This window comes from Scophthalmus maximus, chromosome 15, assembly GCF_022379125.1.
Source record: "Scophthalmus maximus strain ysfricsl-2021 chromosome 15, ASM2237912v1, whole genome shotgun sequence".
Taxonomy (NCBI): Eukaryota; Metazoa; Chordata; class Actinopteri; order Pleuronectiformes; family Scophthalmidae; genus Scophthalmus; species Scophthalmus maximus.
Genome location: NC_061529.1, coordinates 5,460,422 through 5,484,664, shown reverse-complemented (window position 1 = coordinate 5,484,664; position 24,243 = coordinate 5,460,422). Strand labels below are relative to the sequence as shown.

General features: G+C 41.7%; 1 protein-coding gene across 11 annotated transcripts in view; it reads right to left on the bottom strand.

Moving 5' to 3' along the window:
• syne1b (spectrin repeat containing, nuclear envelope 1b) overlaps positions 1 to 24,243 on the bottom strand; it is a 71,444-nt gene that overhangs the window by 44,091 nt on the left and 3,110 nt on the right. For 6 of the 11 annotated variants that reach the window (XM_047327184.1, XM_035611346.2, XM_047327185.1 and 3 more), the window contains exons 2-45: positions 20,554 to 20,615; positions 18,030 to 18,125; positions 16,756 to 16,839; positions 15,802 to 15,894; positions 15,358 to 15,536; positions 15,039 to 15,235; positions 14,344 to 14,453; positions 13,636 to 13,668; positions 13,256 to 13,363; positions 13,008 to 13,145; positions 12,346 to 12,510; positions 12,144 to 12,256; positions 11,891 to 12,059; positions 11,707 to 11,803; positions 11,562 to 11,582; positions 11,026 to 11,228; positions 10,749 to 10,913; positions 10,504 to 10,656; positions 10,235 to 10,378; positions 9,960 to 10,127; positions 9,630 to 9,788; positions 9,378 to 9,542; positions 9,020 to 9,154; positions 8,415 to 8,573; positions 7,834 to 8,042; positions 7,394 to 7,502; positions 6,890 to 7,054; positions 6,434 to 6,601; positions 6,137 to 6,313; positions 5,353 to 5,493; positions 5,067 to 5,227; positions 4,648 to 4,798; positions 4,232 to 4,459; positions 4,053 to 4,151; positions 3,657 to 3,844; positions 3,396 to 3,519; positions 3,073 to 3,239; positions 2,520 to 2,673; positions 1,807 to 2,432; positions 1,503 to 1,682; positions 1,182 to 1,332; positions 925 to 1,083; positions 453 to 635; positions 106 to 207 (exon numbers count right to left, since the gene is read on the bottom strand). In XM_047327184.1, the coding sequence (XP_047183140.1) occupies positions 106 to 207; positions 453 to 635; positions 925 to 1,083; positions 1,182 to 1,332; positions 1,503 to 1,682; positions 1,807 to 2,432; positions 2,520 to 2,673; positions 3,073 to 3,239; positions 3,396 to 3,519; positions 3,657 to 3,844; positions 4,053 to 4,151; positions 4,232 to 4,459; positions 4,648 to 4,798; positions 5,067 to 5,227; positions 5,353 to 5,493; positions 6,137 to 6,313; positions 6,434 to 6,601; positions 6,890 to 7,054; positions 7,394 to 7,502; positions 7,834 to 8,042; positions 8,415 to 8,573; positions 9,020 to 9,154; positions 9,378 to 9,542; positions 9,630 to 9,788; positions 9,960 to 10,127; positions 10,235 to 10,378; positions 10,504 to 10,656; positions 10,749 to 10,913; positions 11,026 to 11,228; positions 11,562 to 11,582; positions 11,707 to 11,803; positions 11,891 to 12,059; positions 12,144 to 12,256; positions 12,346 to 12,510; positions 13,008 to 13,145; positions 13,256 to 13,363; positions 13,636 to 13,668; positions 14,344 to 14,453; positions 15,039 to 15,235; positions 15,358 to 15,536; positions 15,802 to 15,894; positions 16,756 to 16,839; positions 18,030 to 18,125; positions 20,554 to 20,615 (6,758 nt within the window). Of the gene's footprint in view, positions 1 to 105; positions 208 to 452; positions 636 to 924; positions 1,084 to 1,181; positions 1,333 to 1,502; positions 1,683 to 1,806; positions 2,433 to 2,519; positions 2,674 to 3,072; positions 3,240 to 3,395; positions 3,520 to 3,656; positions 3,845 to 4,052; positions 4,152 to 4,231; positions 4,460 to 4,647; positions 4,799 to 5,066; positions 5,228 to 5,352; positions 5,494 to 6,136; positions 6,314 to 6,433; positions 6,602 to 6,889; positions 7,055 to 7,393; positions 7,503 to 7,833; positions 8,043 to 8,414; positions 8,574 to 9,019; positions 9,155 to 9,377; positions 9,543 to 9,629; positions 9,789 to 9,959; positions 10,128 to 10,234; positions 10,379 to 10,503; positions 10,657 to 10,748; positions 10,914 to 11,025; positions 11,229 to 11,561; positions 11,583 to 11,706; positions 11,804 to 11,890; positions 12,060 to 12,143; positions 12,257 to 12,345; positions 12,511 to 13,007; positions 13,146 to 13,255; positions 13,364 to 13,635; positions 13,669 to 14,343; positions 14,454 to 15,038; positions 15,236 to 15,357; positions 15,537 to 15,801; positions 15,895 to 16,755; positions 16,840 to 18,029; positions 18,126 to 20,553; positions 20,616 to 21,816; positions 22,291 to 24,243 lie in introns of those variants that run through there. The other 5 variants (XM_047327178.1, XM_047327186.1, XM_047327181.1 and 2 more) reach the window with 4 other exon arrangements.

Genomic DNA, 24,243 nt, shown 5'->3' with positions numbered 1-24,243 from the left:
TGGGGTTAATATATGTCAGTCAATTGTGTGTAATTGTTGTATCATTTGTAAAATATAATCATTCAGAAAAAAAACACATACTATGATTCTGATCATATTTAGTACCTGTAATTTGGCAGGAGTCTCTTGACCTTGACTGCACGTCTTAAGCTCTGACACTTTGCTCTGCAGGGTTTCAAGTTTCTGCTCCCTCTCACCCATTTCCGCCTGTGGATGTATCAAATGAGAAAAGCATGACTTACACTCCTCTGACTTCCTTTCGTTGGGTTTGCTTTGTAATCTGTAAGATACTACACTCTGTGGTTATGGCAACACAGTTTATGTGATCAGGGAGTCATGTGTTGAGTGAATGTCAGAGTTTAATGTAATTCTTAATTAACGTATATTATCCAATGTGGAAAACTGCACCTGTTGTAAAATAAATAGTTTTAATACGGAATCAGAAATCCTACCTGTAACACCGAGAGCCTTTCCGACAACTTCTGACTGTCGTTGAGATTGTTCAGGCTTTCGTTTAGTTCAATCACACAGCTGCTTGTCCAGGTCTCGATGTCCTCGCTGATTTTACGCACATCATCCCACACGGCTAAACTCTGATTCAGGCGATCGATGTTCTCATCTATTTTCTCAGACACCTGAGGAGTGGATTGAACAAGTCACAATAGTTGACTAATGTGTTGCAAGTCTAGCACAGAGCTTTAATGTTTCAGGTTGCACTTCTAATGCCAAAAATATGATGTGATAATATTTGATTTATTAATGTTTTTAGACCATTTCATGTATACAAATTGTAAATTGCAGTCAACATCATTTTGATTCTAAATTTGCAAAATGTTTAAGACCCCGTGGTATGAACAGAAGTGTGGTCATTCCCACTTGTGAGGACATCCAACGTTTTATGGCATACAGTGTAGTATGACTTACATCCAACCACTGATCCACAAGCGTCTCCACATCCTTTTTCAACATTTCGGATTCACACTCGGGGATATTCTTCAGTTCATTCCCTAGTTGTTTTCCTTTGCAGGAAAACTGGTCCAGTTCATGTTGCTTGCCGGTCATCTCTGTCTTTGCTGCCTCATGCTAGACATGGAGCACACACAAGACACCATTGAAGCAAAATGATACAAAAAGGAAAAATGTAATGTGAAACTTAATTCATACATTAAATGTATTCTGACCTTGCTTAGAGACCTCTTGGTTTCTTCATGGTCCTTCAGAACAGAGCTTATGTCAATCAGAGGCTCGGTGATCTCAATTATGCTGTTGATGGAGGTTTTCAAGATTTGGTAGTCTCTCATGAGCTCAACAAGAACATTGCACTGCTCCTGCCTGTCAAAGGAAGAGAGATGTACAGTAAATTATAATACAAGCTCTTTTGTAAACAAACTATAAAACACAAGACACTGCATAACAGATCAAATATATATATATTTTAAATATGCCAATAGGCTCTTTGGAGTGTTAAAAAGTGATGAAAAACTATCCGTTCTTTTCAGTACCTCTCTGTGATGAGCCTTTTGGTGTCCTCCCACGTGGTCTCCAACAGGCTGATTTCCCTCAGCACCTCCCCGGCCAACTCTGCATCTCTCTGTGCCAGCTGGTTGCCCTTGTCCCTCAGCCACTGCTCCTCATGATGGTGAGACTGTAGTTCATCCTCCAGCTGATTGAAGAATCTTAGCCTGACAAACAGACCAGACAATATGTTGCAGTTGTGCGCATCCTTGCATCACATTTGGTGCAAGCCCAAAATTGCGACAGCCACGATAAATGGAGAATTATATTATTGCCATTATATTGCTTTACCTCTGCTGCAGGGCATGCAGGCTTGGCTCTTTGAAGCTCTGGTGGTCTGCTTTTTCTTCAATGTCCTCCACAGCTTTCAGCAGCTGTTCCTTCCGTTGTCTAAATGAAGTCCACAGAGCCCCAAGGGCCTCTGCTTCACTCTGTTTAGTACCAAGTAGGTTCCTCACTGTGTCCAGCTCAGCACTAAGTGAATCAGCCAGCATACGACATGACTTACGAGACCCCTCGTCTGCACCAATGTGGAGATGGCTTTTGCAGAGACTACTGTCGAGATTGACGGCCAGAGTCTCAAGTTGGTTAATATCTGGCACAATTGTGGCCAGTTCCTGCTGCAGCTCCTCTACTCTCCCACGATCCCAGCTCCCAGCACTCTCCACAGTCTGTCTCAGGCCGCGCAACATCCCTGCGGCCACACTGTGGGTCTGCAGAAAAGCCTCAAGCCTTTCCACACAATCTAACTGGAGCTCAGCTACATGCTGGGCCTCCAGGTAGGGCTGCAGGCAGCTGTCTGCTCTGCTGCGTAGGAGCTGTGCATCACCAGGCTCACAGAACTGACAGAGCTTCTCGGTCTGCTGCTCCAAGCTCTGTCGGACGCTGGACTGCTTCTGTAAGGCCACCTGGATCTCCTGTCAACCGCAAGAGGATCAGGTGTTTATTTAGACTTAGGCAAAAGCAGGATTCCGCATGCACAAATGGATAGCAATAAATCTCACCTTTACTTGTGCAGCGGCAGATTGCAAGTTGCTAATGTTGATTTGAGAAGTTGAGTGCAGATTTGAGAGCATGGTCTCACTCCACTGGGAGAATTTAAGCAGGGCCTGGTCGAACTGCTCCACCAGGGAGAGGTGGTTCTGAAGCTCTTTCATTCTGTGGGACAAAATGGAAGCATAGTGGGTCAGTATTGGTATTTAGATGTTTATAAAGATGTGTTTTCCTTTTAAGTGCCCTGATGTGGGAATTCTTATTCATACAAGTGGCCAAAAAATACAGCCAAACTTGTCAAGCAAAAGCAAGAAGAAAGTGATCCAGAATAACAAAAATAAAAACCTGTTAAATAGAACATTGACATACTTTATTCATATATTACTGCAAATATGTTGTCATGTTAAGTTTCACTAGTGCAACAATTTTTTCTCATATGAAATATGTAGATCTTGAAATGTTAATGCTTCATATAACCTCATATATGTCCCTGGACCAGCAGATGTACTGTACGTTTAACCTGTGAAGATATTAGTAGTTTTGCGATAAACTATCTTATTGTACCTTTGAGGAAGTGCCTCATTTTGAACATGCAATCTCCCCTGCAGAGCCTCCAGCTCGTCTTTCAGCTGCCTCACTCTCTCATCAGGTGCAGTCAGATACAATGAGGTCCCCAGAGATACCAATTCAGCATGAGCCGGCTCGAGGGACAGGACTTCAGAGTGCAAGGCCTTCAAGAAAAAGAAAAAAACATATTTATCCATTTATTCACTCACTGATCCATTGATTGATCCATTCATATTCATAGATGGTTAATTTTATGGTTAAGATTTGGTTTTAGTGATGTATTTAGTAAAGCAATGAGAGTTTGTGTGTATGGATTGTACCTGCAAGTCCTGTAGCTCTGTGCGGAGTTTGGCTTTGTCCGCTGACAGGTACTGACTCTCCGGTTTGGATGCAGGCTCACTCCTCTCCAAGCAAGAAACAAAGTTCGAACGTTGTTTTTCATACCTGAAAAACATCAATAGAAACACTGGTAGCTCAAAGATTAAACATTCATTTCATGTTTCCATTTCAGACCAGGTAAAACCACTGGTCAAATTGGCGCTGCTTTTATTATTGTGTCCTGTCTGCTCAATTGCGCTTACTTTTGCCAAAGAGACAGCAAGTTCTCGAGGGTGCTCTGTTTGTCCTTTGCCACCTTTACGTTTTGGTCATAGCTGGTGTTTAGCCTTGTCACAGTCCTCGCTGCCTGCTCTTTGTCACTGAGTCGCCGAGCACCAGCCGACAGGGACAGCAAGGTTCCCTTCAGCCTCTCCAGACTCTGACAGACATCCTGGGGAAACAATAAGAAAAGACAGTGACCCACACTGAATAAACTGGGAGCCGGAGAACTGGCACAGAGAGGTACAACTGGCAGTGCATTAGGCTTTGAGCTTCAATTTCAAATACTGTTAACGTAAATTGATTATCAAATTAAGGGAGCGTAGAAAATGATTGTTAGCTTAGAAGAGAAAATAGAGAGAATAAACATAACTGAATACCATGTGGTTTTGAAGAGCTTTGTAAGTCTCTGATGAGGAGGTGCAGGATTTCATAGGTTGCTCCAGTTTCACATGTAGCTCACCGAGAGATGCTTGCACCTAGAAGACAAATAAAGATCACACGTGTGTGTTCTTATCATTCCTAAATACCATACTGCATCAATTATCACTCTACTTACCTTCTCAAGGCTTGTTTCAAACTTCTGCTGGTGAGAGGAGCTTTCCTCCAGCTGTCCATCAAGCTGCTGTACGTTCTCCCTCAGCTCCTCCCAGTACCTGCCAATTTGGGTCAGGCGAGCCTTGACGCGAGCTGCCTCCCCCGAAGACACAAACTGGGCCAGTGCCTGGGAATCTGCCTCCAGCTGAGAAAGGACCTCAGCTCGTCCCTGAAGCTCAGAACCAACAGCCTGGAGATGCAGACATACAGTGCAGTTGCATTGTTTTTAAACTGTCCAGTGAGGGATGATGCAGGCGTCACTGCTTTAAGGCCATATTGATTTTTACAGTACTGTTCCTGTTTTGTGGCCAATATTTGCAAAGATTACCATTAGGACATAAGAGAGTTGCAGTTTTATATTAGTACATAATACTCTACCTTTACTGTGCTGATTTGTTGCTCAAGAGGTAAAGTAGAAGATTTCAGTACATCCAGCTGTTTTTCCTTTTCGGATATCCACGAGGAAAAGGTTTCAAAACCAGCTCCAAACTGATCCCACTGAGTCTTCATTTCCTCCAGGGTCTTGACGCTGGAGCACAAGAGTCTAAATTATACATTGGCTAAGTAATAGTTGCAAATAAACCTTGGAAATGCAGATAATTGGTTTTACTACATCTGGGATCTTGTCAGTTAATCTATCACACAAAAATATTCCCAACTGACTTTCAAATACGCCTGTGTTAGGGTGTACATTTTCCTATTTACAGTACTAAGGCAAAGTATTTGCAAATACAATCTGAACTCTCTTCAAACATAATTCATCATTAGTAAATAAAATATGATCAATCATTTCTTACTCCTTTTTGAGCCCAGCCTCTACTTTGTCCACTTGCTCACTGAGGGAACGAGCCTGTTGTAAAAGCAGAGTCTTGTTTTTGGGACCAAGCTGAATTTCTGTTGCTCTCTTCAGCAGTGTGTTCATATGTGAGGCCTCCGCTTCACACTGCTTCAGCAACACCTGTTTACAAAATAAACAATGTTGGTAATACACTCAATTTAGCCAATGTACTATCATTGGTAAAGGTCAAATCTAAAGCACAGTATGTGTGTCCAGTCGTAAACCCGAAGACAAACTTTACTCACTCTCGCCTGGTCAAGTTCAACAGCCAGGCTCTCTGGGCTGCTGAAGTTCAGGTCTTTCTCCGTTGTCGAGCGCGCCTTGTTGACGAACTTATGCACAGCTTCCTGCTGGCTGTCAAACTCCTGCCAGGCTGCCAATGTGACCTGGGGATGACAGTGGCCCAAGATCAGTGATGTTATTTTGCTGATATTTCAACTTCTACTAGCTCTTGAATACAAAATAAAAGTCACAGCAAGAAAAGAAGTATCGTCTACTGGCCGAAATCACAGATTAACATCAGCACAAAAAGAAACACTGCCACAAGTCAACAAAACCAGTTCAAACCACATCACTATGGATAAAGATGACACCTTTCTCTTTAGCGTTATCAGCAGTGGTGATGAGTCAGCACAGCTGATATTCTGCAAGCACCTCACCCCACTGGATATCATCCATTCTGCTACTGAAAGAGCCAGGAAATACACCTCCACCAATAATGCATCATCCTCCCAAGCAAACAAAGTTTCCATTTCAAGACTGCTAACCTCCACTCCCTTTTAAAAGCACCACCAAGCGTATGATCACTGACTCACTGCATCACTATCTTCTGAAGAAATGGTAATGCCTCAGGAAGCAAGTCCCTCCGGCACAGAACATCAATCAGACTTCTCCATCCTCTATTACGGACATTGTCCACCTCTCCAAATGCTGCATTAACGGGAATCCCTCCTTTCTTTCCCATGAGCAACTTCTTCTTTTTGTATCCACAGTGAACAGGTTTCTTCAAATTTGCAATTATTGCCTCACCTCAAGACTTTGCTCCTGTGAATCCATACTCTGCTCCATTTTGCTGAGTGTGTTCTCTAAACTCTGCAGGTCCTGCTGCAGAGTCTCCCCCAGCCCCTCCTCCGCCTGGAGCTGCTGGCCTCTGGTGATCAGCTGCTGGACGTCCTTCCTCTTCAGCTTGAGGCGTTTCAACAATTGCTTTGGGACGAGGGACACTTCCAAATTAATTTACTGTTAATCTGTTTTAATCTAAAAGTAAACTATGCCTTACATTCTAAATTAAAATGATATTGTTATATTAACTTGTGTGAGCAGTACCTGGTGAACCAGTAGCAGTTGTTGAGCTTCTCTAACAGTTGGACAGTCCAGTATTTTTGTGACATCAGCCTGTGCCTCTTTCTGCCCGTGAACAAGATCATCCAAAGTAGTTTGTACTTCTTCTCTGAACTGTACACAGTCCCCCACAGCCAGCACCATCTTCTCTGCCTGGAGGAAATAACACAGAAAAATACAGTGCATAAGTGATGATGGGGTATGTATGTTCAGTTTAGTACAATAAAATATTTTAAATACAGAATCTTATCTATGAATGAAAACTATACGATAATGTGCACTGATCAATTACATTCAATCACAGATTATTATAGTCTTTTTGTACTCTGAGTCACCTTTAAATAGGTTAAAATTTTTAAGAAGTATAATGTAGAATCCCACAACTTGGGATATAATTGTGTCTGGCACCTTAATACAACAAGTTTAAAAAATATCACCTACTTCAAAGAGAGAAGCGAGAAGACCCTTAAAATCATTAGAGAGCTTGCTCAGTGCACTTCCTTGCCGCTGGGCATCACTGTCAGTACAGATTTCGATGAGAACGGCCATGCGGGCTTTCAGCCAGCCGAGATTCCCCTCCTGTAGCTCTGCATCATTCCTGAGCTCCTGCGCAACAACGGAGTGTGATACAGGCCGTGCGGTGAAAAACTCATCTGACACGTGTGTTTACAGTCTCATCTCTTCAGCAGTGACACTGAAGATGAGTAGCTCATCACAAGTGACACATCACAGAGGAGGCGTGGAGTAGAGTTGCAATGGATAGGTTGGCTGTGGAGTGTATCTATCAGGACTAGTAATTTATTACAATGATACATTTGATTATATATTTATAGAGCAATACAATCTTTAAAAAAAAGGAATGTTATGATTAGAATTAAAGAAAATAAATGGTTGAGATCGACTAAAAGCGAGACCGTAACAATAAGTGTGGTCTCTAAAACTCACCATGATGGTAGCTTTCACCTGGCTGTAATTTCTGGGGTCGTTAGTTCGGTTTCTCAACAGCCTCAGTTGGCTTTCTTTAGATATAAGCCAGCAGGAGAACTCAGCGTACCTGTTTGACACCAAAAAGAGAAAATTTCACTTCACAATGTTCACTTCAAACTCAGAAATGTCAGGTATAATCCAATTTTTATTTTTATTTTTTACCTTTCGCACTAGAAACATTCTCCCCACCACAACTGTTGCTCCCATGATTACTTTGGGTATGTAATCAATGAGCAGCACAGTGAGGGAATGCTTAATACATTCATCTACTGTTCTAATGACTCTACAACAGTCTTTGGTTAAACTCTTCGTCACAACTCTATCCCTTCGATAAAAGTCATGTGACTGCAATAAAAGAGAACTTCACAACAATAAGTAATTCCTTAAGATTATTGCACCTTGCGTTGTATTCCTTCCATTTATCTGGGTGCTGCATTATCTTCTGATGGGTGTTCTCAATTTCCTCTTGGAGCTCAGAGTAATCCTTTCTCGCCGTTTCCAGGGTCTGGAGAGCAGGGTCCTCCTCAGGGAGTTTCTGACAAAGTTCCTCTATCAGCTGCAGCCTTTTCTCACAGATGGACTGAGGGCCCTTTTCCCTAAAGAAGGCCTGATGTAAAGACAAGAATTTATTTACTTTTTTGAGAAAGAATTAACACAGTGAACTGTTTTTTATCATTTGTTTTAGACTGGTTAAAAGCAAATCTCCTAGTGCTTTTTTACAGTTAAATATTTACATGTAAGTTCTTGTGCCTTTTATTGTGAGACAAATGTTTATTTTATGACACAAATATTAGATTGAACCAGGGTTTTTAAAACCCTGAACAGACAAAATGTTGCTGGCGGACAGTATTTGCCTCAGTACTTTTGGATCAAGTTCATGAAAATGTTCCCACACTGATACACAGCCCAGTGAATTTGCATCAAATTATTTCACATTGAGTTAATCAATAAATGAAATTCAGAGCCGGTCTGTGCTCACCCTGTGCTCCCTGATGAGCCTCTCGCTCCCCATGTTGGCAAGGTGGCGGTTCTCCCTGGTCACCTCCGCCTGGCACTCCTGCAGCGACAACGTCAGCTTGGTCCGCTCCGCCTCCACCTTCAGGTGCAGGATGTGAAAAGGGGCCTCTGTCTGGATATCCTGGAAGAGACGAAATGCAACTATGAGGACAGATTCACTTTGTTTTAAGCAAGTTTATTAAGTGCAATAGAAATAAAGCTTTATTTGTATCAGTAAAAAATAATTAATATTAGTCTGTTAAATATGTGGAGTATTTATGCATTATAATCCGTTATTAAAATAAGTTTTAGATCTAAACAGGATTTTAGGATGAACGTTGAATCTAAATCACAACGGAAATGAAGAATAACACTCTGTCTTTGTTAATATGTTATATATATATATATATATACACTGTACATATATATATAGTTGTATTATATCATCAATACACAAATAGGCTTGTCAAAAGCTTTTGGGATCCTTCGGTATTATCTGACCAGAGGGGCGCACTGAGTGCGCATACCTCCATCAAGACTAACGCCCTATGCAAAGTTGTAGTGCAGTGACTCATTCATGGCACCAACCTTCCAGTGTTTGTGCAGCTTCCTGACTGTTTCCTGCAGCGACTGCTGCTCCTGCTCTGGCAAGATGTCTGTCAGCTCATCACAGGCCTTGAGAAATGTATTCAAGACTCGCTGGTCCAGCTGACCAAAGAATTCCTGCAACAACACACCAAATCCTCACATTGTCATGTATTATCAATTTGCATCTTACTTATTTAATTGTATATTCCAAATTGCATTGGAATTGGATTAATGGGGGATTTATTTAGAAAAGAAGTTATGGTACTGGCTAGGTTGATACAGGCCAAATGTTCTATACAAGTATAGTATTCTGTAGGTAGTGCATGGTACACTTGAATGTTGCGTAAGATTTTCTTACTGTGTGTTTCTTGAGCAGCTCCTCTGGGTTGCCTCTCTCTGTCAGACAGTTCTGTGCCATTTTAAGAACCTTCTCCAACTCCACCCGTGACTCATCAAACCTCTTCATTAGGCTGCTGTTTGCCTCCACATGCTTTCGCCACTCGGTAGATTCCTTAAACATGGTCTTGACACACAAACAGGAACATTCTTTAAAAAACTTTAACAATTGTTTAAGGCTACATATGGCTGAAAAGGGCCCTTGCGTTTTTACCTGTGAGGAGGCCTGCAGGTCTGCTACTCGCTTCTGCAGAAGACTCATGTCCATGTGCTGCAGGGTTTTACTGCTGCTCATTATTTTCTGGATAGTCTGGTGGTTCCTCTCTATCACTGTCAGACACTTCTTACAGCTATGCGTGAAGGTCACCAGCTCCTGCAGAATACAATGACAAGCAAGGTTTTAGCCATTTGTTTAAATGCTGAATCATATCCAATCTAAAAGAGGACTTTTATTTTATCTAATTTCTTTATCCATGTATCTAAAATTAATTCAGAAAAATTGGTGTCATGACGGCTACCGTATTGAAACTCATAATCTATTTACCTGGCATTTCTGTTTAAAGTCCACTGGTCCCTCAGAGTCAGTGGTGCTGGTGATATGACTGGCCTTCTCCAGTGCCTGGTAGAAGCCCGTAATGTTCTTCTCCATTTCTTCCAGTGGAGGTAATAAAGACTGTGACTCCCTCAGCAGCGGCAAACACCTCTCCCTTACCTGATTGGACGACAGCAGATGTAATGCTATCAAAACCTCACACTATTTTAAACACAAGACAGATTCAACAATTGAATGACATACAGTATAATGACAAGCACACACACCTTGCTGAGCTGTTCTTTGATCGAGGTCATCACAGCCATCATCTGTGAAACCTCCTCCTGTGGAGTGTCTTTGGTCAACAGCTGAGCCGTCCGGCTCGCTGCCTTGCAGGCTGCTTCCATAGCAGGAAATTTGTGCTTGATTTCCTACAGGAAGTTGGGATAGACAGAACATTATAACTTTCACAAAGGGAGGATTTATTGCAGGACTGTTGTATGAGAACGCATTAGTTTTAGCTAAACTGATGATTGGATATGTATGGGTTGTTTACCTCAACGTCTTGAACAAAGGCTCTGACGTTCAGGAAAGATACTTGGACGGGAGCAGTCATCTTCTCGTTAGTTGCATCCATGAAAACTTTTAAGGTATTAATACCATCTTGGTAGTCCTGCCTCAACTTATCCACCTCATCTGCTCTTGCATACTGCCAATTAAACAGAGGAAGAAAAATACATGGATGAATTTGATTTTTTTTTTCCATGTTAAATTCGTTGTTTAAAAGTGCATTGCATTTACATGTTTGACTTTGACGAATAGCTCCCTCCATCTCCCGTTCAGAAGGAGAAGCTGCTGCTTCAGATCCCGTGAGACCGTATCGTCGCAAGTCTCTATGAGGAAGTTCCCAGCATCATTCATGCCCATGTGCTGCTGGATCCAGTGAGAGAGGTTTCTGAAGAAATCCTAAAAGAGGAAAGCAAAAGACCATGGTAGAACTTTTTCTCATATAAGTTATGAAGGCTGTACTTTATGAATTACACTGATTGTAATCAGGCACATTAGGGACTGTACTTACTCGCTTGGCATTCTCTGACTGGTTGAGCATCTGCTCAGCATCCTCCAGCCAGGCCTGCAAAGCTGCCACTGTGCCACTGTACTTCTCCCAGTTAGAGATCACCTCCTCCAGCATGCTGCGAACACTCCGCACTTCCAAAGCCAGATTCTTCCACTGAGCCGAGGCGTCGCTGATGAATTTACTTACCCCTTCTGCTTCATCAACTGAAAATCAAATATGGAACTAGTTCAGTTTAGTTAAAAACCAATATGAGTATCTGATATACCAAAAAATAGCATCTGATTATTTCTGCTGATTTCAATCATTTAGTTGATCAGATAGTGTGTCAGGTCAGGTCATCATGCAAAAATAGGGTTTCAACTAATGTTATTTATCGGCTACTTTTTCATGCATATTGCAATCCTGTGATTTTTCTGTTCTAGGGGTTAAAATATGTTAAAAAAGGAAAAGTGCAGCCCCACATGTGCAGAAAGAAGGAGTCCAGGAGCCAGGCAGAGTTAAGGTTTTAAAGATCGTCAAGCTGTTTTTGGACTTACCTCTGTTACAGGTCTTAGACCCTGTAACATGAAATCGATAATAAGACCATTTAACTTCAGCCCAAATAGATATTTATATATATATATATATGTATAATATATATAAATAACAGACAATTAGTAATAAAACAGAAAGGAGTCTTACTTGAACTGTCAGACTTTACATAAACCTCTGCAGCTTGCTTGAGGGCCGAGAGGATTATCTCGTACTGCTCAAAGAACCTGTGGCCTTCAATGAAAGTCTGGATGAAAAACATACAGATTAGAAATAGTTTGGTAGACACAGTGTAACTAACTCTTCAAATACAGCGCCAACTATTTCAACTTACAAAGTAGCTTTGCAAAAGCAGCTCAACTGAGTCCCGTCGCCCATATTTAATTATCCAGGACTTCAGCTTCGATTCAGCCAACACAAGAAATGCCATCAGTCGATACTTTATTTCCCAGAATTCCAGTTTAATCAGGTGAGCATGTGATGATGTTGACACAAAATTAAACCTGGAAATTAAAGAAATGTTGAGGTTTGATTAAAAAGTATAAATTCATTTGAAAGATAAGTTATAAGGATTCTGTGAGTCTTACCGTTCAGCTATGTCCTGGAGCTGTTCAGGTGGGACGGGTACCCCATTCACTGACCTGTCCCTGTGGATCTGATGGAAGGTTTGCCTGTGCAATTCCAGGTTTTTTAATACTTCCTGCAAAATGTAAACATAAAATCATGTTCACACTGGCTCGCATGGTAGGTTTTCCAAATACAGTGAAACTCAAAGGCATGCCATGTTACCTTATGCTGTTCTAGTTTTCTGCGAAGAACGTTGGCTGTCTCTTCATGAGCGTGTTGGAGGGGAAAGTCCTCCCTCAGAGCCATTTCTGCCCTGTGAAGCCAGGCCCCAATCACTCCCAGAGGACCAGGCAGAGACTTGTCCAGATGGATATGCCAGTCCAGCAGCTGCAATTGACATCCAATAAAAAACCCTCTTAGGGTAAAGCAAGATGCCACCAAAGAGGATGCTATACTGATCAAAACACATCCACATGTTCACAAGATATCAGGCTGAAAAAGAGATTTTATTCAAGTCCACACAAGCTGTGGATGTCGAGAGGAGCAGACTGTCCCGTGACCAAAACCTCCTCTGTTCCCGTCTCCTCCCCTCTAAACAAACCCTCCAACACAAACACTCGCACTTCACTGAACTTTCATTGGCAGCGTATAAATAGAAGACCCCAAGCTGTGTTTCTCTCATTATGACAGCTCTCAGTGTGTCGTTTCAATTTTCTCAGCAAAGAGAAACACAACGACAAATAAAAAACAACTATGATCTATTATTAATTCTCAGGTTTTGTTTAATTTAGAATGAGACTGATTCATTATCATAATTAATTCTGTTTTCTTTGTGGCTTGGTTATAAATTATTTATGCTGTGCAGAAGTATGCAGCACAATTACCCTGGCAGACACACGGTCCCAGGCCTGTTTGACCAGAGCTTGGTCCACAGACAGTTTGCCGTCCCTGTGGACTGGCTGCAGCAGCGGGTCCGTCTGCTTCTTCTTCATTTCATACTGTACACGGAAGCTCTTAAAGGCCTGCAAAAACAAAAAGGACAAAAGTCGACAGGCATGTGTAAGAGCCGATGAATGTCTTTGTCAAAGCAGATGGTTACTCAGTGCACTTTGTCTTTTCAGGCCTGACTCACATGATACTTGTCAGTGAGATTTCCCTCTGCTCCCTGGGCACGAAGCACATCTCTTTCCAGCTGGTCTAAAAACACCTTCAGCTCTCGCAGCATCTTCCGCTCCTCTCTCTGTCACAATCAGAGGCACAGGAACAAACCCATTTTGATCTTACTTTCCTTTTTTTTCTTTCTTTTTTTTTAAATCAGCATGCACATATGTTGAGAAACTCACATCAAACTGACATTCCAGAAACACACAGTTAAAGATTTGAAAAAACGACTTAACCTGCTTCAAAGCAGGTCAACCTCTGGATTTTAGCGCCGATTAGTTTTACAAGTCGAGGAAGACGTAAAGGGGTATGGACATTTAAAGTATCCTCTGTCGATTCAGGGAAACATACCTCAAGCATTTGCTCTATATCTTGGGGACCAAACTATCCAGGAAAGCAGTAAGGCACACAAGGAGATTAAAGCACACCACAAAAGGCATTAGAACAGCAACATAAAAAAGAAACTAACGGATGGGAAATGGGATGAGAGGCGAGGTGGGATTACACTCCAAACAGGAAGCATGCAGCACCATGACCTGATATCTCACCTGGAGCACTGGTACTGACAGTGCAAAAGTTGGAATTGTGTGAAGAAGCAGCTTAATGTGCACAAAAAAAAACAAGTAGATGGAAAAAATTAAATGAGTCTGTGATGATGGAAAACAAAATGCTGATGGTCATATTACTGCTGTGCTCATTATATAATTACTTTAATCATTATCGCTTGTGACAAAGTGATGAGTATGAAGAACTGCAGGCATTGCAACAATAAACCTCAGCAGGAGTCAATCATGTTTTTCAGAAAGCATATACTCTGTTGTTATGATCTGAGCATGTGGTCATGCTCTGTCAATGTTGATACACTTGTCAATCTTTGGGGGACATGTGGATGTCAACAATAAATACAACTTTGAAAATAATATCGCATGGAGTTTTATATATATGGAAGAAAATAATTTCTAATACAGCATTTCGAGGTAAATTATCCCAAAAATTGCCCAATGTATCACTGCCTTATTTGTACTTAATATACAGGACCGTGAGTTTTAAACAGGGTACCTCATCCTGCTGTCCATCAGTCTCGGAGTGATGAGGGTTTGGGTAATGCTTGAGGAACTGAGCCACATACGTCATGATGGATTTCTCATCTGGCTTGTCTACATCAACATCTGGAGGGCAACACAAACAAAATCTGATGCACTGTATTGAAATTTATCACAAAAAAATGTAACTGATTTGAATGTAGACAGAAAATTAATTTATGGCCTCCAAAAATCCTCCTATCAAAATTTAACTTTTAATATTAATATTGACTCAAATATTAATATTATTATTTTTAAATATGACAAAGCAGTGACATTTGGCATTAGGTTCATATGACATTTGAAGAAAAAAAACAACATTTCATGTCCTCACTGAGATAAATCTCCTCAGACCTGACAGATAATTATCATGTCTTCCTTCATCTCCACATCCCTGACGTTACATTTCTAAAAATCATTTCAGCGCAGCACTTTGTGCAACAGAGCATCAAGACTCTGCTAGAGCAGACAGGGCTGCACAGGCCACTGCAGACTGCCTCACCTCAGAGACATGTGTATACAGTGCACAGACTTTGAAACCTCTGGAGGGCAAGTCACTGATCTTTTCAACAAACATTTTGTCAAACCGCTCTTGCAGAATGGATTGAAGGGGTGATACAATTCACTTATTCAATGCTATTAAACACAAGCAGCGGGAGAGATGAGGGGCACCTTCTGGATCCAGCAGACGGGGAATTCCCAGCTCATTTTCGGCAAGTGCAAAGGCCTCTTCCAAATTTTCCCTGTTGCTTCTCCTCCGCACCAACTCCATGTCCACCAGGTCTGGCCTGATGGCATGCACCACTGACTGGAATGCAACACCATCTCGCCAGCTGGGACCAAAGTCCTTCACCTGAATTCCATGGTGCCTGGAATGGAGTATAAAATTGTCAGTTGCTTTTCATAATCTCTTTATCACATGTACATATTTGTAGCTACATCAATATCCTTAATCAATTGCAAATTGCAAGCTAATTTGGAAGTGACATACTTGGCAGCAGTGCACTGCACCCATCTGAGCAGGGCCTTCTTGGCACTGCCCTGAAATTTGGTAACGACTTTTCTCTTCATGGGTGGACTTCCTGTTTCAGAGCCTGGTATACTCTCCACAGAGGAGTTGCTGTTGGAAAGTGCCAGGAGGGCTGGCAGGTTGCTGGTTAACTCCTCAATCTAATAGAAAACAAGAACAAGGAAAGGAAAGGGGGAGATTGTACTGTGACCATAGCAACGTGAAAAGAAAATGGCAATATTTCTCATTAAACCATTTTCATCTCTGTTTTCTGGCGTAACCTGCCCACCGACATCTGCTGCGAGTTAAAATATTATATTTTTTTTTTTGTATAATGGAGTTTTTGAAATGCAGGGTTAATTTGTAAGGCATCAGCTCATCTTGGCGTGAGCACGGCAATTAAACTCTCATTAGATGATGAATTACCTGGAAGTAGAGGATTACGGTCCAAATCAACCCAAGGACAATTGACGGTCGTCCATCTGCGATGTCAGTGGCGTGAATGTTAACAAGTTTGATCTGGAATAAAAAATCCAAGCAGAGGATTATTCTGAAAAATAATCCATAACCAGAGAGTTTGGAAGTGAAAACTTTCTTCATTTTCACCCAGAGAAGCCTTTTGAGTTTAATATCAATCCAAAATAATATTGCATTTGCTCAAAGTAATTCAAGCCATGTGTGTGATGCAGGTGAGTATTGTAATCATGGAGCATCTGTGTCGCCAAACCAGGAAGGCAGAAACAGCCACAGTGAAAAGTGAACCAGAGGGGGAAAAGAAAAGAGAAGAAATGTGTGTGTAACTAGGCAATAACAGGAAAAACAAATGTACCACAGCACTGCAAACCCTGCACCGGAGAACTGCCAGAATGTGCCATGTTTGCATCTCAACATTTGAGCAGCTCACAACTGAAGGGAGCCAGACACATCAGATAGTATTGTTCTAGTCAAAATGCATGTCAGTAGAAAAGCGTAATGACCACATTCATAGCACGAATGGCTTTATCCAAGCGTTGCTTAGTACACATCGTGCATCAAAAGAAAAGGAATGCATACAGTTCATAATCACACAGGGCGTTTTAATGGCGACTGACCGGAGATCCTCGATACACAGACTGAAGGCACACAAGATGGGAGAGAGATCACAACAATTTACGTCTCAGTCCTCATGGAGCCCAGATGAAAGTGGGGAACAGGCCTCATAGAGCCAAGTGCTTCAGAGATGGGTTATATAATCAAGAAGTTCTGTTTCAAGCTGCTGCTTCTCTCAATACTTTGCACTGAGATAGATGCAACCGTATATGAACTAATAAATGTATAATTAACAGCTTTTTCCTCACAAACAAAAATGAAAGAGTTCAATTGTTATGGCTGAATGCTCACCTTCCTGCCTTCAAGGAATTTGAGCGCAGTGCCGATGTTGGAGACCCAGTGGATCCTCTTCAGCTGGCGGCCTTGCTCACAAGGCTTGAGACAGACGAGCAGACAAGTTAAAATCAAGGCAGGTTACCTCCTCGGCGGAGGTAGTGATAATAACTGCAGATGGTCATTGTGTTTACCGTACCAACCGCCCACTGTGGCAGTTGAAAAAAATACATTTATCGCTGGTACCATGGTAAGATAGTGAAAGTGGTGTATTTTCTTGCATAAATTAGCTGGTGGGTGCCAAAAGCTGCTTTCAGAGCGAAGACTATAATCCTGAGATCTGAGAACCCGCAGGCTGATATAAACCAGCAGGGGTGCACTTCTTGAAACACCAAGAGACAGTGTTCACCAGTGGGAGTGACTCATTTTTTAACCAACAGCTTTACAGATGACATGGCAGTTTGAAGCAAGTCTATTTTTATAAACACCTATCAGAGTATAGGCCAGTGTTATGTGTGTAGGAGTGTGTGTGGGGGGAGAGAGAGTGAGACTGGTGTGTTAACAGCTCCTCACAGTGGGGAGGCTAGGATCTGAATTATAACCCTGTAATTTATCCCCAGGGATCCAACGCTAAATGTTAAAGAACTTTTTCATCCAAACTTCGAATTTTTTAGATACTGTAAAATGAACATACATATAAAACGCACATGCAAGTTGAGAACACTAATTTAAAAAAAAAAATTAAAAAAAAAAAAAATATATATATATATATATAGCTCAACCAACACAGGAGTTTTTTAGACAGATTCCTCCAACATTGATATTTTTGAGATTAAAAAAAGAAGAGAACAATATGTATCAGTCGATATTTCTTTCTTTTCTTAAAACAACCCTTCATGTAAATAGAGATTTTTCATAAGCTTCCCTCACATTTGTTTTTTTACAGTTGTGGCAATGAACAGTTGATTTGAAGGTGAAAATATGTGACATGATTTACACACACACACACACACACACACACACACACACACACACACACACACACACACACACACACACACACACACACACACACACACACACACACACACACACACACACACACACACACACACACACACACACACACACACACACACACACACACTAATAACTGTAAAATCATGCAGAGGGGCATGACTTAAAGCCAGAATTAAAATCACTAAAGTGTAAATTGCCAAACGCTTGGCATATCTACACAACTCATATTTGAATCCTGTGGTGGAAAAAAAGTATTAATAAGTACAACTTACGAGTCTCTGACCAGACAGCACCTCCAACAAAGCCAAGAGCTTCACCCCATCTTTGATGTCCTCAAAAAGGTCGTTAACCTCGAGTGGTGGTTTATGCTGGAGGAGAGAAGTCAAGAGAGTTTTAAAAGGCAGAAGAAAAAAAAACATTGTGGATCTTTAACAGTAAAACATACGTAGAAACAGCAATTGCCTTGTTTATTCTACAGTGTGAAAGGGGGATATTGGTGCTCTAACCCATTAGTAGGGATGAGGAGAAACCAAATGCTGTTTTGTGACAAACAGGCTTGTTAGCAACAGAGCCTCCCTGCAGCTGAAAACATGGTGCCTTTTCCTCAGCAGTGGCTTGGTGCCCAGTCCTGAGGCGTCCGTAGTCATTTAACCCTAGCTGGATACTGCTCCCTGATATCATATCCTCACATTTACAGAGCTGCACAGCCTCCCAGTTCGATGACAGTGCTACAGCCTTCTGTATCACACAGGCATTACATAATGAGTATAAGTAAATGAAACAGCTGTGTATTTATCCGTCGGAGCGAAGCTTTAATCAAAAGGAAAGGTCGCCATGGGAATTCTTTATTTGGCACCGTGTACAGGACATTTCACAACGCAACATATTCCATGACAGGATGTAGTTGGCTGCTTATTTGGGGCAAAGCAGTGTGAAGAGACAAGCGTCTGCCCTGCTATTCAGTACAAGGCCCATATATGATTCAACATATAATATTTGACTATAATAATCTATGGCTATTATATTAATTTTAGTTCATTTCAGGTTAGTTAAATGTAAATTCTCTAATTATACTGCCAATATGCACAATCACACAAATAGCCTCTGTACTTTGACAATCGTTCCCACCCTGGAAAATCAATTAACTGGGCAGCAGAGTCACGTGAGATTTTTTTTTTTTACCAGTGGAAAAATTAGTGGAAAGGTGCTTAGAGATACAGTATCAGAGGAAAGGGAAACAAAGGCTGAAGGGAAACTGTGACAACTGGAGGAAGTTCAAACTTTCACCCAAAAAAGAGGAGATTCCGTTCAAACCAGTATTCATCGTTTATTCACACACTCAAAACTAACACACAAATCACAACAAGAAACCTTGAAAAGTGCACATGAAACCTACGGTAAATATCCCTGTTAAATAAAACAAACTGTCTGCAGTGAAACTATGACTGAGAGCTCCTGCAGCTTATGCTACATTAGTCCTATTGGTATGCACAGTGAGAGTTTGCTCAGGCGCAGTGCATGAATAATGAAGAATAGACCAACAGAGCAATTCTACATTGGCCCACTACATAACTGAGATTCTTCTAAAGTTTTGGAAGTCATGCTTTGAGCTATTGTGGCGCAGATCAAGCTCAACAAAAGACCCGCCTGAACCAAATTACTAGTTCCAGAGTTCCAGATTGGAACATTGGTACATTCTGCTGTGTCATCAGGGATTAGGTACTTTAAGATTAATAGCGACATATTCTGAATTCTAAGCAATTTCCTGTGGAGAATTTTTTCGTTAGTTTTCTTTTTACATTTCTTAGGTTCAAATTAATGCGGCTGGGTGAGTGATCTAATACAGCTCCTGTTATTTTAAGATCACACTGTGATGTAGTGCAATTCAGAAATGCCTGCAGGGAACTGTCCTCACACTCTTGCTCACCATCTGCACACGGCAATACTGTCCCTGACAATCCTCCACACACACACACACACACACACACACACACACACACACACACACACACACACACACACACACACACACACACACACACACACACACACACACACACACACACACACACACACACACACACACACACACACACTAAAAACATAAACCCCTTACACCACTTTTTTATAAGTAATTCCATTAGGGTGTCCTCCTTTAAAACATGACTTCGGAAAATTCCCCTGAGCTCCGTCATGTCCGTGTCATCTTTCCAGCAAAGCAACAAGCGACTGTCTCTGCGATGACCTTTTCAGTGGTTCTCCTCTCGGGACGACACAGCACGGAGAATCGTAGATAAACTGTGCAGCAGGTGCGTTCCTTCCCCATCATTACATCCAGCAAACTGTCATTATAAACATACCCTGTTCCATTAAAAATTATTTGATTTTGAAGGCCTAAGAACCAAGTTAAATGATGTCATTACTTGCAGTTAACTGGATAAATTAAATCATCTTGTGCAGTGTTATTAGGAGCCATTACTGTTGCATTTCAAAGCTTGCCCCTTGCACACATTTCTCTCAACAAACGTGACAGGTCAGTCGTCTGAAATGCCACTAACTGCTTAATCATGACAAATAATAAAAACATGCTTCATGAGAGTCTCTGATGAGAAAGGTCAACACGGCACAGCACAGCTTGCAACAACCCACTTGTGACGTGATCGCTTTGACAATTTGTCAAACATGAGCCTGATGAGCTTGTAAAATCCCACAATCTCCAAAAACCCTGCGTGTGGTTTACGACAGGCGTTCAAGTGTGTGAGCAGCGGACGGCATGAATGGAAAAAGGACACTTACCTTTGCGAGATGAGAATTGATCCATTTTGTGAAGGTTCTCTTCTGCACCGCCTCTTGCTCGTCTGAAAACGAAGGCACATGGCAAATGTCAATACATGGTGGACGCCACATGCTCCGACTGTTGAGTCTAAGCCTCTAACTTGAGACTCGAGCACGTATCGATGTTGACAGAGGACACGTGATCAGCTGGCAAGAATAGATGCAACAGGAATGTGATGATCAGATGTTTGCGAAGAGGTTAATTGATTCTAGATACGTTAGGTTTATAGATACCACAGAAACATAAAACATAAAATATTCATCTCGAACAATTGTCCCTTATGGCCTTTTTTAGGACTCCCCAGTTGTGATCCTGCTTCAGCCAACCTCACACTGCCTCTGGGATGTTGAGTAGCATTACATCAGTCATGCACCCAGCAAGTAAGAAGCATGACTCCTGCAAATATTAGATCTGGGCAGTGTCAAGTGTGCTAGAATAACTGATCCCCCAGAGAAGTGTTCTCAAAAAGAGGTCATACCAGGAGATTAGCGACTGCGTGGGGAGGGAATTTCTGTCAACACATCTCGCGAGCCCCTCTGTGTTCTGTAATAACATGCGTGATTGTTCAGGTCACCCTCAGCCTCTTTTGTGGCCCTATTATGTATTCAGCCACAACTCCTCATGCATTATGCATGAGGGACAAAACAACAGATTTTTCTTTGCTATAGTGAAGCTGTTCTCATGACGAGGGGAGATTTCTAACACTCTGTTACGCATACCGGTATAGGCTAGTGCTGCACAGCGCAGAGAGTGGCCATTTTTAAAACATCCACCCTTAGAGATGTAGACAGTGGTCACGTGTCTAAGGAAGCAATGCGAACTCTATACAGGGAGCAAAGACATCAAGTTAACCCACAGGCAAATGCTTCATCACTGATGCACAGGGGATGCCCACTGAAGCATAGCACACACAACACACACACACACACACACACACACACACACACACACACACACACACACACACACACACACACACACACACACACACACACACACACACACACACACACACACACACACACACACACACACACACACACACACACACACACACACACACACACACACACACAGTACAGATGCAGCACACAAACAGCTGTGTTTGTGCAGCATAACTAGTTCACATAGCAGGGACTCACCTACAAACCATTAGCATATGCTATGTCCCTATCTATAGGACCCCACAGGCGAGGGGTGAAGGGTTCTGCTGCCCTACTTACCACGTAGATACTGAAAAAATCCAGTCACCAGGTTTAGAGAAGTCTTCCTGACAGATACATCCTTATAGTGAGCCATTCTACACCCCACTCTCCGGCTCCTGCTCTTTGCCTTTCATGAGTTCCAGGGTACATAAATGTATGTGTGAAAATAAAATCCACAGTGGGAAAAACTAGCACAAAAAAAAAGGTGTCCTTTCCCCTTTTTTTCCACCAGGAAGCGAGACAGATCTGGCTGCCTGGTTTCCCCAGTGAAAGCATAAGAGCTGCTGGAGGCTGTGGTGGAAATGTCCCCTCCTCCCTGACACTCTCACACACAGACACACTGACACACACGCACACACACTCTCTTTCTCTCTCACACACACACACACACAGACGGCAGAGGAGAAACCTCTAACGGAGAGGGTGATTTACAATCCTATCCTTCATTCTTCCTGTGTTTTTCCAATCCAGAGGAGCCATGCCTGTGTGGATGTGCACAGCCTCGCTGTACCACCGTACCCTCTGAGGCTGGAGAGAGAGGGTACGATGGTACACACTGACACACACACACACTGATTGGATGGAGCCGTGCTAGACGCACGGCTCCATCCAATCAGCGTGCGGGAGGTGGTGATGTCACAGCCTGCATTATCCCGATTTAAGCCTGGTTTGTGTGTGTGTGCGTGTGTGTGTGTGTGTGTGTGTGTCTCTGTATTTGCCCAAAGATTTGTCTAATCTTCTATGATACTGACTGATACATTTAAATAAAGCATTAAAGTGTCTAGGGCAATCATGAGACAAATATAAAAACAAGCGAGTATTATTATTAATATTTTACATTTTGGCTTTATTATTAATTGAAGTCCCTTTAGGCCTTTTCAGAATTAAAAGACTGCTGCACAAAGCTCACCATGGTGCAACAAATTTTAATAATTAATGCTGAGGCTGGTGAATGACATCCACCACCTGCTCTCTCTGTCAGTGTCAATGCTGTTGTGACGACAGAGCGGACACACCCACCCAGGGGGTTCCCCTGTGCATCAACAATATCATGTTAAAGCTCCTAAGCATTTTAGAGCATCAGCTTTTGTCCCATAAGACCAACCAGAATCATTCTGTCTTTCCATTGGACTACCGCTCCAATCCTCCTGAGAAACACACAACACAACAGTGAGTACAGTACGTATAGTACATGATAACTTATCATCTCCTACAGAGAAGAACAAAAATCCCTTTATTCTTTCAGGACCACCGGCATGCTAAAAGCTTTTCATGATATACTAAAAATAGGCCTGAGCTTGTGATTCTTTTATTATTGCTCCAAAGACTTGGTGTCTGAACGGGCCCAGAAAAGCTGTTTAGGTGAAAATGGATTTTTTTTCTCTCTCTCTCTCTTTCTCAAAACCTCAAAGGTTAGAAGTAAAGCCATTATAATCATGTTGACAACTGCATGAGCTGAGAACAATGAGCTTTAAGAGAGACTTCAATCAATGCACACAGAATTTTTTTTAAAGCTAACACTGAGCTTATAATTATTAGTAAATAAACAAATTTGAAGTGTTTTATGTTTAAGTTTTTCTTTTAGGTATTTAAGTTGTCATTGTATACTCTACAGTGACTTGCACTATTTTTTTGACAGAGCAATCTTTAAAAACACACACACACACACACACACACACACTAAGTCTAATCTATTAAGACTTACATGTTCAACAATGACATGTTCAAATTAATATAAAACAAAACAAAAATAACATGTGAAATAAAAACAAACAAACTTGTGAATGATAACTTGAAGTTTTCCTGATATTCCAGCTGCTCGTTGCTACTGTATATCCCACTAGTTATTGAGGAGCTGTCCAGAGTCCTGAACTAAGTCGGTTCACTTTGTGTAGTAAGATGTACAGTACTGGATATAGTACACCTACCTCTGCTCTTTGTTAGCAAAATTACCAAAATGTATCCCACTGGCCACTGTAACCATTCTGAACCCCGATATTTTTTTCCGAGATGTTCATAAAAATAACTACACATAACTTGATGACTAATGAGGGGAAAAAAACACATTCAAACAATTTAGCTTAATGCTGCAACAAAATATGAAAAAATTTCAAAAAGCATAGGGGTCTAAATACTTTCTGAATGTATCGCTTTCTGACTGACAAGCAGGAAATCATTATGTGAAACAGCTCAACGTCGTTGAGTCGTCATGTTTTGGTCAACTGACTTAATTAATCCCGATATAGCACTAGCAGCTAAGTGGCCATTACAAGTGGAGCGTCCCGGCAACAAACACCACGCAGTCCTTCAAACCACGCACACATCTGCAAAGCACATGTGTAATGGAGTACTTAAGGTGATCTTAGGACGGACGATACCTTTGGCAATACTGTGCTGTAGGTGGTGGGTGTGTGTTGGTCACCTGGGAGCACTGTAAAAGCCCAC